The sequence below is a fragment of the Thalassophryne amazonica genome, chromosome 8 (assembly GCF_902500255.1).
Source record: "Thalassophryne amazonica chromosome 8, fThaAma1.1, whole genome shotgun sequence".
Classification (NCBI taxonomy): domain Eukaryota; kingdom Metazoa; phylum Chordata; class Actinopteri; order Batrachoidiformes; family Batrachoididae; genus Thalassophryne; species Thalassophryne amazonica.
In genome coordinates, this window is record NC_047110.1 from 84,530,253 (window position 1) to 84,546,499 (window position 16,247).

Here is a 16,247-nt window from a genome sequence, read left to right on the forward strand (position 1 = left end):
GTTTCTGGCATAAAATATGGTCGTTTACTCACAGTGTAACTTTGGTGTCATTAGGAGTACATGAGTCAAACATTTTTCTTCTTCTATTACGGTGGATTATAACTCTTTGTGGTACACAGCGCTCACTACTGTAGGATGGGCCTGGCAGTCAATATGTGTTACTGATTTCAAAATGCAGCTCTTTTCAGTGCTGTGACATGTCAATCATCTGTGTCCAATCAGATTTCAGGAGAGTCCAGTACAACCCTGGCCTCCGCTGTAGCTCCACCCATGCCAGGAGGTGTTCAACATTTGACATTTCCTATTTCACTGTGGACTCAAAATATGGCATTTACTGTTTCAGTCTCAAGCTGCCACTCAATTCCCACGCTATCCCATGAGATCTTGTCTCGTGGGATCCAGGAAGTGTTCAACATTTGACATTTCTTGTTTCACTGTGGACTCAAAATTTGGCACTTCCTGGTTGGGACTCACCGTACTATGAGCGAGCTTTGCGCCGTTGCGCATTGCTTTGCTTGTATTGTTGTTGCTTTTTCTGAACCACCTCAACCTATATTCCTCTATTTTCTCAGATATCTCCTACTTTTGTTGCACTTCTGTCTTTGTAACTCCATCTGTGTTCTCATTTGTAACACATTCAACTCTTCTTGCACTCCCTTCACTATCCATGTGTCTGTCTTAAAACATGTCCTTTTACCTTCATTTCATTATTGATAAATGTTTATGAATGAGTTTGTTATTATCATTATGAAGCAGCAGGACCGTCGTGGCCGGGACGACGGTGGGGGATCGAACTCACGCGGCTCGCACCAAAAGACCGTTCCTCTACCAGGCCAGCCAAAGGGGAACGTCTTTGCAATTGGGACCTGGGACTTTCATCCCGCTACAATCAATCAATCAATCAATCAATCAACATTTATTTATAAAGCGCTTTACAGCACCGACTGGTGTCCAAAGTGCTTAACATTAAAAACACAAATTTACAAAAATAAAACACATAAAATTTTAAAACAACACATAAAAAAAGAACATAAAAATAACAGAACATGTACTGTTGCTACAATTAGTAGTTGTAGCAGCAGTAGTAGCTATCTGACTTTATTAATGCAGAAATCATACTGAATGGCACATTTTTATATAAGAACTACACAGGAAATCCCATCCCTTCATCAAACTGCTCTGATGAAAAAAAACTTTCAGTCTGGTGATGTAAGGCGAAACAGTTTCAGTATCGTTTGAAGCAAAATTCCATTTTTTCCTTTCAGTAATGCCGGCCTCCATCCCTCCTACACAGGGTGTCCTCGTTTCATGAACCGCCTTCAGCTCGTCCGCCTGTTTGCTGCTCTGAGAGCCGATCAAACCGGACAAACCTCTCGCCGGTAAATAAATCAAACGCACCCATCCGCACGAGCGGAAGCAGTTTGACTCCGCCCCCTCAGCCTCTCGGAGCTTTATAAATTAAAAGCTTTTGGGAAGCAGACAGTAAAACGTGTTCACAACTACGAAGAAATGCAAAGGTAGGAAAGCTTCTTCAGCTACAACCTGGAACTCATTTATAGGGGGAAAAATTCTCAGTATAATGTTTTTGTGTAAAAGGCTTTCTCTTGACGGAGGGTTCGTTCACTTCCTTTCCTTATGTACCGAAAATAAAATTTGTCATTAAAAAACAAAGCCTGAACTTAAAACTGAAACTTGGATTGAAACACATTTACTTAAAAAAGTAGTTGGATTGATTTAAAAAAAAGTACTGGGAATGAAAATAGTTGCAATCTAATCTAATCTTTTTTTTTTTTTTTTTTTTTTTATGTTTTTTAATCTACATTCTGTTATGTACATCGTGGTTGTTCCTGTCAGCTTCTGGTTAGTACGTGGTTGGTTCCTGCAGGTTAAACTGGAGTTGCGTCAGAAAAAAAACCTTTGCCAAATTCCTGTGCAGATCTGTACGGGAGCATTTATTTATTTATTTATTTTTAATTAATTTTTTTTTTTCCACTAACTGTTACACAAACGTTTTTTGTTTCTATATATTACATCTTTGTATTTTGGTAAACCAGATCATTTTTTTTTGCTTGATTTGTTGTTGTTGTGCTTTTACAAAATGTAGACATGTTTTTGTTCACTTTTTTTTATTGTTACACTGACATTCTTTTCAGTGTTGGTGCTTTCCAGTTTCAACTCTCACTTTTGGCTTCGAGAGTAGAGCTTGAGGGGGCATGTCTTCAGTGCCTGTTTTGCATAAAATCTGCATATGATTTATATTATATGCATGATGTCACTTGTCCTGACTGACTGTGCATTTGAAGCACTTCAGCCTCTCTGCAGATGGTATCCAAGAAGATAAAGTCCAATTCTCACCGTAAAATTATTGAAATAAAATAATTTGCCAAAATTGCTGAGTGATTTATTCGTTGTTCTATGAAACTGGATAGTCATTTCAGCCCTCCTGGATGTAGCTATAATTTATTTTGAGAGACCCGTGTGCTTATTTTTCAGATGTAGTTTTACTTTAAAGCCACAGTGGGCAGGATTTAGGGGAGTTTATCAGCAGAAATGCAATGTAGCATTCACAACCCTCTGTTCATTAGTATAACTCCCTGCAACAAAGAATCAATGTGTTTTCATAAATGAGCCTTTCATATCTATATGGGAGCAGGCCTCCTCATGGAGGCCACCATATTGCACGACAATGTCCATGTCATTACAGTAGCCCAAAAGGGACATACCTTTCGCAGTTTACAGCATGGTCAGAAGAATGAAGAAAAAGAAATAAGCAGTCACTTCTCTTTACACTGTCTACTAGTTGCTAGTGCACGCTAACAGAGTTTGGGAACCCTCATTTTTGTGAGATGGAGACTCATGCATATTTGCTTATCACAAGAGAAGGCAAGAGTGCACGAATCACTGTCACCAAAGAAGGGAAAATGTTTAGGGAGACAGCATCTTGATCAGCAATGGTCAGTCATATTGCAATTTGCAACTTCACCACGAGATAAATCCTACACTCAGTAGCTTTATGTACAGTACAGTGGGAGAATGTGTGCAGTTTCTTGTGCATATATATTTGTTTCGTCTGTGCTTGTGTTTCTCTTTTGATATGATAAAGGTTATTTCTTTGCAGGCCACCAAAGCCACAGTTTGCCAGATGGCTCATAGAGCAAGTGGAAACAGGCCAATACCAGGGCCTGCGTTACGTGGGCCAAAACAAGTTCAGAGTCCCCTGGAAGCACAACTCACGGAAAGACTGCAATGATGAGGACAGTAAAATATTTAGGGTGGGTTATAACTGTGTTGAACTTGTGGCAGCAGTGTTATCTTTATCTCGCACAGCATGATGAAATAAAATTTTAATGGTTTTGTTAATGTTTATCTAAAAGCTGATGTAGCAGTTTCGATGGTCCAGACTGTGTGTTGGTTCTTATAATGGGAGGCTTTAAAAAAACAATAATAACCTCAACAACGGTGGCACTATCAATGTAGCTAGCATTAGCAAACTATTAATACCTGCTAATTTGTGCTACCTGGGCTAACATACAAATGAAATGATACTAAAATTTCACTCAATAGAGTTAGTGGGGCACAGATGTCTTACTTAGATGGTCCGTGAGTACAATTCACCAAAAAGCAACCCATATTATCTCAGATATTTGTCTTAAATTGCTCATAAAGGCACACACTGTTGAGTCCACAGCAGCTAGCAGCCTCTGCTAGCACCTTCTGCTAGTAGCTGAACATGACACCAAAGCAATCATGCCCCTAATTATTCATAACTTTATGGCTTAAAACAGCGTAAATGCATGCGTTATGTAAAAAAAAAAAAAAACAAAAAAAAAAAACATAGTGGCCTTGTGATACAGTATGCATCATATTTGCGAGGAAATTTCCTATTTCACACAGTATCATCATCATACAGATGGCAAATTCTTGTAGTAAAGGAAAAAGTACTTAGGATATGAAAAAGTTAAATGTTTCATATTATAAATCACTAACATACAGCACTTGTTAGTTTTGTTTTGATAACACTGTCACAATCTTCAGCTATTCCTTTTACGTACGTCACAGGCATGGGCTGTAGCAAGCGGAAAAATCCACGAGTTTCCCAACGACAAAGCCAGGTGGAAAACCAACTTCCGCTGCGTGCTGAATAACCTCAAAGAACGCTTCAAGATGGTTCAGGATAATTCAGAGAATGCAGAGGATCCTCATAAAATCTATGAGATTATCAACACAGAGAGTAAGACAATGAAACCTGGAACACTGTTTCAAATTTGAAACCATTTCGAGTTTAACTTATTTTGATCGAGTGCAAATTATTAACGTGCATCTGCAAATCCCCCCACGTCGTCCACCCTTTCCAGGTAACACTGAAAGTTTGCAAACACAAGGCTCTCCTGAGGATTCTGGTATTATTCCAAACATCTACAGCAGTTCCACAGACTACTTCCCCTCAGCCAGTGAGGTATAGTGTTGTCTGAAGTATTATCCTAGAAAACTTTGACTTGTTCCTCTTGGTTATTGGATTGAAATGGTTTTTCTCGTGTGCCTTTGTCACCAAACAGAGCAATCTACTCAACAACTTTATGGCCATGGATCTGGGAAATGAGTCAACAGGTAGTGTGATAAACACTCTCACAAGCGAGGTACTGATCTGTATGTGCAAGTTTCTCAAACTCAATTTTGTCTTTTCTTTAACAGAGCAGCAGCAGCAGTGGACACAGAACTACACCCACTACAACCCGGCTGTGCCTGTTGACTACCCTGATGTTTCAGGAGCAGACAACAACACACAGTTTCAGCCAGATCATGCATGTTGCTATGAAGGTATGCTCTGTCTGCTGAAATCAACTTCTTTAACAGGAGAGACAATATTAAAATTAGAGGAGGAGGAGGTGATGCTCTAGTGCAGGGGTGGCCAAGTTCGGTCCTCGAGAGCCACCTTCCTGACACTGTTGCACCAACGTGGTTTAAACTTTAATCTCAGTTTACTTTTTAGTCGTGTTGCACCAAACTTAAACTTAGTTTAAATTTAGTTTCCACTAATCTCTGATTAAATCTAATCCATGGCTAATCTCAGATTTAATACCCCACTTAAACTTAGATTAATTGTGAGTCTGTTGCCCAAGGATAAACCTGGATTGCCTGTTTAATATAAATCACCCCTGGAGGAGGTTTAAATTAGTTATTCGGACAACATGGCTGCTGTTATTTGTCTGCTTGAGTTACAAGATAGAGTTCCACGCAGAAGTATTCGAGATAGGCTAAACCCTATTGAATTCTACAGCAACAGTGAGTTTCTCCAGCGGTACAGATTCACAAAAGAGTCTGGATTGTACCTCAATGGAAAAGTCGGACCAGCTATCAAGCACAGAAGCCGCATCGGATTTTGCCTTGCTTTTTAAATTCTTCCAGCAGCCTTTCAGCTGAGCCTTGTCCCTGGCCTCCTTTATTCCCGTTGCCCCATTGAATCTCTCCATTAATGATGCCCACGCCTGCTCCTTCTTTTCTGTCATTAAATTATCAGTTTTTTTTTGTCCTCTATAATTTTCCCAAATTCCTCCATTAGCCATGCCAGTAAATTTTTCTCAAAAGAAGAAAAATTGGATGCCCTTTGACAAGGTGCCATCTTCACTGCCCGAGTGATACATACAATGTAACGGCTGGCACGCGACAGTGTTTACAAATATATCAAACAGGCCATTCCAGAGCACTGAACGCAACGGCCCATTATATTATTATATAATTCAATGTCATCGTTTGTTTGTTTACAGTCAATGTTAGTTGTATGTTTTGTCTATTTATGCATACATTTGACCATACCCATTAATGGTGGCTGATGAACATATTTAAGTTTATTTTAATCTTGGTTAAACCAGTTTAGGTAATCCAGGTTTAAATTTAAGATGTGCAACACATCTCAGATTTAAACCCAGTTTAAACATGGATTTACTAAATTCAGTTTAGGCCTAAACTAGGTTTAATTTAAGCTATGTTGGTGCAACCCAGCCTTAGTTGTCTCCCTGCTCCAACACACCTGAATCCAATGAAAGGCTCATTAAAAGTCTGCTAACGAGTCTTTCATTGCATTCAGGTGTGTTGGAGTAGGGAGACAACTAAGAGTGTCAGGAAGGTGGCTCTCGAGGACCGAACTTGGCCACCCCTGCTCTAGTGGTTAAGCCGTGGGTTTGATGTCAGAGGATCCTTTGTTCAAACCCTGCCAGATCAGAAAATCACTAAGGGGCCTTGGGTAAGGTCCTTAATCCCCAGTTGCTCGCAGTGTGTAAAGAGTGCCTGGCATGGTAGCACCCTGACATTGGTGTGTGAATGGGTGAATGTGGGGCATCATTGTAAAGTGCTTTGAGATTCTGATTCAGTTGGAAAAGCACTAGATCAGTGCAGTCCATTTACCATAGGACACTCTGAGAGCACAGAAACTCACAAAGGTCCAACAACCCTCTCTTGACCTTTTGCTTTCTTTGGTCCTGGTTACTGACAGTTGATCCTGATCTATTATCCTAAGCTTTGATCCTGATCACTGACCTCTCTCCAACAGCCCACTGTTTACTATTCTTTTGACCTTTACCTTTCTTTGATCCTGAACACTGAGCATTGATGGTGATATTTGATCCTCATCTTCATCTTTGATCCTAAACATAGAAGCAGATTACTGCTCTTTGATACAGAATTATATGTTTTTATGATCATTGCTGACCTTTGTTGTGCAGCAGAACTGAAACAATCTTTCAAGTGATGACACAAGCACCAGATTTGACACAAATACTCCTTAGACATTACTCTTTTGAACAAACAGAGTAGCCACTTGCATCTTCAATAGATGGCCAAGTAGGGGGTCAGTAAAGAATTACACAGGGGTCAAAATTTAAAACTGCTCGAATCATATTGAAAAATATACCACACTATATGTCTGATTATAAAGATTCCACAAAGGTATAGCTTGGACTCTATGACTGAATTCAATGGAGTTATCGGGTAAAAACAGCCAAAAATGGTGACAGAGGTGAATTTCAGTTTGTACAGCTGGTCAAAAATTTAAGTTGCTCCAATTTTGGAAAAACGTTCTAAAAATTTCTAATAGTTTTAACCATATTGTATGTTTGCTGTCCAAAGTAAAGGTCAAACAATGTTGACGTCCATTGGATTCTGTGGCATATACTATAAGTAAAAGTCCCTTCGGCTGCTCCCTTGTTTTCACTCGGGATTGCCACAGCAGATCCTGTGAGGATCTATATGTTGATTGTTGGCTTGGCACAAGTTTTACACCGTATGACCTTCCTGACAAAACTCCACATTGAATGGAGAAATGTGGCAGGGGTGGGGTTTTGAGAACCTTCCACACTGAAACCAAGCGCTATGTTATTTCTATAGCACCTTGCATATATATGACATCACAAAGTAAACAAGTAAAATACAGAGAATGTACATTTAAAACAATGATTTTAAAAACAGGAAAACACAATAAAAAAAAAAAATCCTTGTCTAACTAAAAGCCTGCTTGAAAAGAAAAGTCTTTAACTGCTTTTTGAATACATAAATGGCGACGGTGGTAAGACACATCACTGTACTTGATAATTATCTGTCTTAAAGTAAGCAGGCATAAGAGTATTGGCCCAAGACAGAATCCTGAGGTACCCCGCAGGTAAGATGTCTCAATTCATATAAAAAATTTTCTAAAACACCAGAACTTCAGTCAGAGAGGTATGAGGAGAACCATTTTAAAACCATTCCTGAGAGCCCAACCACATCTCAGTCTGGTGATCAGAATCTTATGATCAACAGTGTCAAAAGCTGCGGAGATCCCATAAATCATAAGTGTGTATTGTCCAGACTCAGCTGCCATCATGATGTCGCTACAAACCCTAAGTAATGCAGTTTCTGCTAAATACTTTTAGGAAAACCCGACTGGCATTTGTCTAACATTTAATACTTCTCTAAATAAAGAAGTGAGCTGCTCTGCTATAATGACACATATGACATCTGTTACCCTGTAACAAGCATGACACATGGTGCAAAACGATTCCTTTTTAAAACCCTATTAACTCAACCAATAATTTGCAACAGTTTTTACCAAAATTGGAGTAACTTTAACTTTTGACCTGCTGTACAAACTGAAATTGGTCTATGTTACCATTTTTGCTGTGGTGTTTGTTTTTTTTTTTTTCCTCCATAACTCCACAACATTCAGTCATAGATAGTCCAAACTACTGTATAACGTTTTTGTAATCTTTGATCAGACAAATAATGTGTTAGATATCTCAATATGACTTTTTAAATTCTCAACCCCAGTATATCAGCATATTCGACACTTTGTATTACTGATTTGTGGGAACCGGGGACATGCATTGCATCTGGAAACTATTCACAACATTTTCTCTTTTTTCCACATTTTCTTATATTACAGCCTTATTCCAGAATGGAGTACATTCATTTTTCCCTCAAAATTCTACTCACAACACCCCATAATGAAAACATTAAAAAGTTATTAAAAATAAAAAAACTAAAGAAATCACAAGTACATTGGTATTTACACCCTTCCCTCAATACTTTGTTGATGCTCTTTTGACAGAAATTAGAGCCTCAAGTCTTGGTGCTCACCAATCTTTGGTCAGTTTTGCCCATTCCTCTTTCCTTCCTGTTGCTTAATGCTGACAAATTTACCTTATTTGTAGTCTTTCGGTAGCATGGCCCAAGCAGAGGGTCACCCCTTTGAGTCTGGTCTGCTTGAGGTTTCTTCGTCAATATCATCAGGGAGTTTTTCCTTACCACTGTTGCCTGTGTGTTTGCTCTAGGGGTTGGTAAGGTTAGACCTTACTTATGCTTTGCACCTGAGGCAGCTTTGTTCCGATTTGGCACTATGTAACTAAAATTAAATCAAATTTAAATGATTTCCTACTACTTTTTACTCTTTATTTTGCCTGTTATTTATTTACGATTGGGGATAACTTGGTGCCCATTTTTCAATTATGCACAGCACTTTGGTCGACTGCTGTCGTTTTAAACATGCTTTAAAAAAGAAGGTTGAGTTGAGCACCTCTTAAGCTCTATCAGGTTGGATGGGGAGCATCAGTGCACAACCATTTTTATATCTCTCCAGATATGTTCAATCTGATTCAGGTCTGAGCTCTGGCTGCGCCACTCAAGGACATTCACAGAGTTGTCCTGAATCCACTCCTTTGATATCTTGGCTGTGTGCTTAGGGTCATTGACCTGCTGAAAGATGAACTGTCACCCCAGTCTGAGGTCAAGAGCACATTAGAGCAGGTTTTCATCTAGGATGTCTCTGTCCATTGCTGCATTCATCTTTCCCTCAACCCTGACTAGTCTCCCAGTTCCTGCCACTGAAAAACATCCCCACAGCATGATGCTCTGTGTCTCATCAGACCAGAGAATTTTGTCACATGGTCTGGCAGTGTTAAATTAACACTGGTGATTTTACTGTGTACCATACAGGCCTGATTGGTGAATTGCTGCAGAGATGGTTGTCCTTCTGAAAGGTTCTCCTCTCTCCACAGAGGAATGCTGGAACTCTGACAGAGTAACCACTGGGTTTTGTTCACCTCCCTGACTAAGGCCCTTCTCCCACGATCACTGTTTAGACAGGTGGCCAGCTCTAGGAAGAGTCCTGGTGGATCTGAACTTCTTCCATTTACAGATGATGGAGGCCACTGTGCTCATTGGGACCTTCAAAGCAGCAGAAATGTTTCTGTACCCTTCCCCAGATTTGTGCCCCGAGACAGTTCCTTTGACTTCATGCTTGATTTGAGCTCTGCCATGCATTGTCAATTGTGGGACCTTATACAGTAGTGTTCAGAATAATAGTAGTGCTATGTGACTAAAAAGATTAATCCAGGTTTTGAGTATATTTCTTATTGTTACATGGGAAACAAGGTACCAGTAGATTCTCACAGATCCAACAAGACCAAGCATTCATGATATGCACACTCTTAAGGCTATGAAATTGGACTATTAGTAAAAAAAAAAAAAAAAGTAGAAAAGGGGTGTTCCCAATAATAGTAGCATCTACTGTTGATGCTACAAACAAAACTATTATGTTCAAACTGCTTTTTTAGCAATCCTGTGAATCACTAAACTAGTATTTAGTTGTATAACCACAGTTTTTCATGATTTCTTCACATCTGCGAGGCATTAATTTTGTTTTTTGTTGCTCATTTACTAGGGTGCTTGGGGTCATTGTCTTGTTGAAACACCCATTTCAAGGGCATGTCCTCTTCAGCATAAGGCAACATGACCTCTTCAAGTATTTTGACATATCCAAACTGATCCATGATACCTGGTATGCGATATATAGGCCCAACACCATAGTAGGAGAAACATGCCCATATCATGATGCTTCACTGTGAACTGTGGCTTGAATTCAGAGTTTGGAGGTCGTCTCTCAAACTGTCTGCAGCCCTTGAACCCACAAAGAACAATTTTACTCTCATCAGTCCACAAAATATTCCTCCATTTCTCTTTAGGCCAGTTGATGTGTTCTTTGGCAAATTGTAACTTTTTCTGCACGTCTTTTATTTGACAGAGGGACTTTGCGGGGGATTCTTGCAAATAAATTAGCTTCACACAGGTGTCTTCTAACTGTCACAGCACTTACAGGTCACTCCAGACTGTCTTTGATCATCCTGGAGCTGACCAATGGGTGAGCCGTTGCCATTCTGGTTATTCTTCTATCCATTTTGATGGTTGTTTTCCATTTTCTTCCATGCGTCTTTTTTTTTTTTTTGTCCATTTTAAAGCATTGGAGATCATTGGAGATGAACAGCCTATAATTTTTTGCACCTGCATATAAGTTTTCCCCTCTCCAGTCAACTTTTTAATCAAACTACTCTGTTCTTCTGAACAATGTCTTGAACGTCCCATTTTCCTCAGGCTTTCAAAGAGAAAAGCATGTTCAACAGGTGCTGGCTTAATCCTTAAATAGGGGACACCTGATTCACGCCTGTTTGTTCCACAAAATTGACAAATTCACTGACTGAATGCCACACTACTATTGTTGTGAACACCCTCTTTTCTACTTTTTTAAAAAAAAAAATTTCTCTCTCTCTTAATAGCCCAGTTTCATAGCCTTAAGTGTGTGCATATCATGAATGCTTGGTCTTGTTGGATTTGTGAGAATCTACTGGTACCTTGTTTCCCATGTAACAATAAGAAATATACTCAAAACCTGGATTAATCTTTTTAGTCGCATAGCACTACTATTATTCTGAACACTACTGTGTGTGCCTTTCCAAATCATGTCCAATCAATGGAATTTACCCCAGGTGCACTCCAATTAAGCTGTACAAACATCTCAAGGATGATCAGTGGAGACAGGATGCACCTGAGCTCAATTTTAAGCTTCATGACAAAGGCTGTGAATACTTATGTACATGAGATTTCTTTCTTTTGTCTTTTTTAATAAATTTGCAACAATCTGCAAAAAAAATTTTTTTCACATTGTCATTGTGGGTATTGTTTGTAGAGTTCTGAGGGAAAAAAAAAAAAAAAAGAATTTCACGCATTTTGGAATTAGGCTGTAACATTACAAAATATGAAAGGAGTGAACGCTGTGAATACTTCTCAGATGTTCTGTATGCCATCTCCTGATGATTCCAAATGGAAAGACTGAGGTTTTTGCCAGGCAAACGTGTTTGATGTGGCACTAAATTCAAAGGAAAAACATGCTGGTCTCACTTCAGCCTTAACGTGTCCAAATCAATCAATAAATAAAGATCAGATGGTAAACTGTGACAGAATAAATGATTGTTCCATTAGTACTTTTAGGTCTTGGGGCCACCCCCGAGTTCACGGCTGCGCGGGATACTGCTGCGACCACCCCTCACACACACTGCCTCAATTTAGATGACGGACTGTTTTAAAGTTTAGCGTACATATACATTTGATTGTATATGTATGGTTGTTTTAATTCTGATGTGTGCCATTATTCAAGCATTAATAATTGTGGATTAATTGCTGTATTTTTGTTTGAGGTGATTGTTGCACTTCTTGTAAGGACAATAAAATCTATCTTATTATTATTCACAGCAAATCCAGAGCCAGCCCTGGATTCACCTCCTCAGCTGACAATCTTTGATCTTGAGATCTCCATCCACTACAGGAAGAGAGAGATGCTAAACATCAGGCTATCCACATGCCGTCTGCAGCTCCACTACCACCAGGAGGCGCCTGAGCTCAATGCCCATCATCTCTGCTTCCCTGATACTGTCGGTCTGCTGGACCACAAACAGGTACACAGGAACATCAGCTGGACATTATATATGAAGAAACCCTCAGTAGAGGGGGTAATGTTGCTGTACTGTACATATTCAGTCATTAACTAACATCTTTATTTCATTTAATTGCAGATTGATTACACAACTCGCATCCTTCACAGCATACAGAAAGGGCTCCTCCTGGAGGTGAGGGACACTGGTATCTATGCCTGTAGGCAGGACAGGTGCCACGTGTTTGCCAGCACCAGTGACCCCAATGTGGCTCAACCAGACCCAAGAAAACTTCCCCAAAACACCATGGTGGAGCTGCTTAATTTTAAGACCTATGCAAATGGTAACAGAGGATCTCTTCTTGCTTGTTGATAAAACTGGCAAATACCATATTGAAATGGGTTGTGGCCTCAAAATCTCCTCCTGAAAAGCATGTGACCCTTTGACATAAACCATGTGTTTACTGGATGAATTCACTTCTGTTTCAGAGCTTAAGCAATTTCGAGAGAACAACAGCAGTTCGCCCAACTACATCATCAACATGTGCTTCGGAGAGAAGTTTCCTGATGGAAAACCGCTGGAGAAGAAGCTTATTGTTGTCAAGGTAGCACTCCTTGCACTTTTCAGTTTCAACACAGTCTATAAAATTACTGTTTTCCAACATTATACTTCCTTTGTTTCATCTGACTACTACAGGTGGTTCCACTGATCTGCCGGCACCTTCATGAGATGGCCCAGTTGGATGGTGCATCGTCTCTTCACAGCTCCAATATCAGCCTACAGATCTCGCACAATAGCCTCTATGATCTCATCAATGCTGCCTTTGATCTGCCAATAGCCATGGAGCCCATGCAGGCTGCTATGCGCTTTTAGATCAGCACTGCAAAAATTTCTAAACGTTATCGTTCAGTGTGGCGTCACATCCTCACCTGACCCAAAGGCTCGTAAAACCATAAGGAATAGGGCATGTGAATGAATGTAATTAAACCTCAGCGGTGGAATTGCCTTAACTGTCAACTATGAGCTCCTGTCAAACATAATCCATGTTGGCAAATGGGCACCTACTGTCCTTTTTAGCACTACAAATGTAAATATATGGATTGGCTTTTTTTTTTTTTTTTTGTGGCCAAAAGGTTAGTGTACTTTATTCAAGCATAGACCACCCCTGTCCATTCTCCATGTCATGTGGACTTGCATCAGGAGGGGCATCCTGCATAAAATTCCCATCAAATCAACATGCACATCTGCTGCAGTGGCCCTGACTGTAAAAGGGAGAAGTCAAAGAGCCAACTGTTATGTTACCCCTGCTATATTGTTGCCTTCAATATTGTTTACAGTGCAAATAAAATTACCATAAATTTAGTCAATAATGGATGGTTTGACTATGCAATAATCAAATTATGTGTATCATGATGGTAAATCTATACCTTTAAGTTTTTTTTTTTTGTGGGGGTCATATATTGTGTATGTGAACTTCCAAAAGTGATGTAATATACTGTACATGTCATAAAGCTAAATACTTTATGTTCAAGATCAAAATGATTTATAGTAGATCATTGTTTGTTTTTACACTGAATTTTTTTACTGTTAGTTTATTGGTGTTTAGCCTTACAAATATATATGAATGTTGCATTTATGTCAATAAAACTTAATATGTTCTAAATCTGAACCAACTTTTGAATATGGGAAGTGGCAGCACAGAAAAGCCTGTTTGGTTTCTGTTGATTACAAAAAAAGTTTTGCTTAAATTTTCATTGCTACGCAGATGATACCCAGCTTTATCTATCCATGAAGCCAGAGGATACACACCAATTAGCTAAACTGCAGGATTGTCTTACAGACATAAAGACATGGATGACCTCTAATTTCCTGCTTTTAAACTCAGATAAAACTGAAGTTATTGTACTTGGCCCCACAAATCTTAGAAGCATGGTGTCTTACCAGATCGTTACTCTGGATGGCATTTCCCTGATCTCTAGTAATACTGTGAGAAATCTTGGAGTTATTTTTGATCAGGATATGTCATTCAAAGCGCATATTAAACAAATATGTAGGACTGCCTTTTTGCATTTACGCAATATCTCTAAAATCAGAAAGGTCTTGTCTCAGAGTGATGCTGAAAAACTAATTCATGCATTTATTTCCTCTAGGCTGGACTATTGTAATTCATTATTATCAGGTTGTCCTAAAAGTTCCCTAAAAAGCCTTCAGTTGGTTCAGAATGCTGCAGCTAGAGTACTGACGGGGACTAGAAGGAGAGAGCATATCTCACCCGTGTTGGCCTCTCTTCATTGGCTTCCTGTTAATTCTAGAATAGAATTTAAAATTCTTCTTCTTACTTATAAGGTTTTGAATAATCAGGTCCCATCTTATCTTAGGGACCTCGTAGTACCATATTACCCCATTAGAGCGCTTCGCTCTCAGACTGCGGGCTTACTTGTAGTTCCTAGGGTTTGTAAGAGTAGAATGGGAGGCAGAGCCTTCAGCTTTCAGGCTCCTCTCCTGTGGAACCAGCTCCCAATTCAGATCAGGGAGACAGATACCCTCTCTACTTTTAAGATTAGGCTTAAAACTTTCCTTTTCGCTAAGGCTTATAGTTAGGGCTGGATCGGGTGACCCTGGACCATCCCTTGGTTATGTTGCTTTAGACGTAGACTGTGGGGGGGTTCCCATGATGCACTGTTTCTTTCTTTTTTTGCTCTGTGTGCATCACTCTGCATTTAATCATTAGTGATCGATCTCTGCCCCCCTTCTCGGCATGTCTTTCTCCTGGTTCTTTCCCTCAGCCCCAACCAGTCTCAGCAGAAGACTGCCCCTCCCTGAGCCTGGTTCTGCTGGAGGTTTCTTCCTGTTAAAAGGGAGTTTTTCCTTCCCACTGTGGCCAAGTGCTTGCTCATAGGGGGTCGTTTTGACCGTTGGGGTTTTTCATGGTTATTGTATGGCCTTGCCTTGCAATATGGAGCGCCTTGGGGCAACTGTTTGTTGTGATTTGGCGCTATATAAGAAAAAAGTTGATTGATTGATTGATTGATAGTCTATTCAATTCTCTCCCCCCCCCCCCAAAAAAATACACATCCTGTGTTTCACCCCCTCCCTGCAAATTCATTTAGTCATGCCGTCTTTAAAAAAGAAGTATCTGTTTTTAGCCTAAACATAAAAATATTTTAACTGCTGTTAAGGAAGTCCTGTTTCAAGTTCAAAGATGTGGATCCAGGATTAATCTAAACTGGAAGCGCACAAGCCTTTCAACTATAAGAACTGCAACTGAAGCAACAAAATCATTCAACCATCAATGTGTATTTGTCAAACTGATTTTAATTTGAGGTGGATCCTTTCTGTGGGGTTGTGTTGGCTTTTGACACTACAGCATTTTAGTACATACGTAACTTCTGTAAAACCATCAGATTGAGTACATTTCTGTGTAGAACATCTCTCTGGCTGCCAAGCACACCTGCTTCAAGTCCAGCAGGTGGCAGGCATGTCTATAGAATATTACATAAGCAAAAAGTAGCATTTTTGGATTGCTCAGTGGTGTTAGAGTTCACCACATTTTAATGACATTGTCCTCAAGACATTCTTTGGTTAGTCAATTCAATCAATTTCAATCAAATTTTTTTTTTATATAGTGCCAAATCATAACAAACAGTTGCCCCAAGGCGCTTTATATTGTAAGGCAAGGTCATACAATAATTATGTAAAACCCCAACGGTCAAAACGACCCCCTGTGAGCAAGCACTTGGCTACAGTGGGAAGGAAAAACTCCCTTTTAACAGGAAGAAACCTCCAGCAGAACCAGGCTCAGGGAGGGGCAGTCTTCTGCTGGGACTGGTTGGGGCTGAGGGAGAGAACCAGGAAAAAGACATGCTGTGGAGGGGAGCAGAGATCGATCACTAATGATTAAATGCAGAGCGGTGCATACAGAGCAAAAAGAGAAAGAAACAGTGCATCATGGGAACCCCCCAGCAGTCTACGTCTATAGCAGCATAACTAAGGGATGGTTCAGGGTCACCTGATCCA

General features: G+C 39.8%; 1 protein-coding gene across 1 annotated transcript; it reads left to right on the forward strand.

The window, feature by feature from the left end:
* Positions 1-1,409: 1,409 nt before the first annotated feature.
* irf7 (interferon regulatory factor 7) lies at positions 1,410-13,781 on the forward strand. Its single transcript, XM_034176854.1, has 10 exons — positions 1,410-1,517; positions 3,119-3,272; positions 4,060-4,231; positions 4,356-4,456; positions 4,557-4,608; positions 4,693-4,818; positions 12,052-12,254; positions 12,372-12,573; positions 12,719-12,834; positions 12,927-13,781. The coding sequence occupies exons 1-10, from the start codon at positions 1,510-1,512 to the stop codon at positions 13,101-13,103; spliced, it is 1,311 nt and encodes a 436-aa protein (XP_034032745.1). The 5' UTR covers positions 1,410-1,509; the 3' UTR covers positions 13,104-13,781.
* The last annotated feature ends 2,466 nt before the right edge of the window (positions 13,782-16,247 follow it).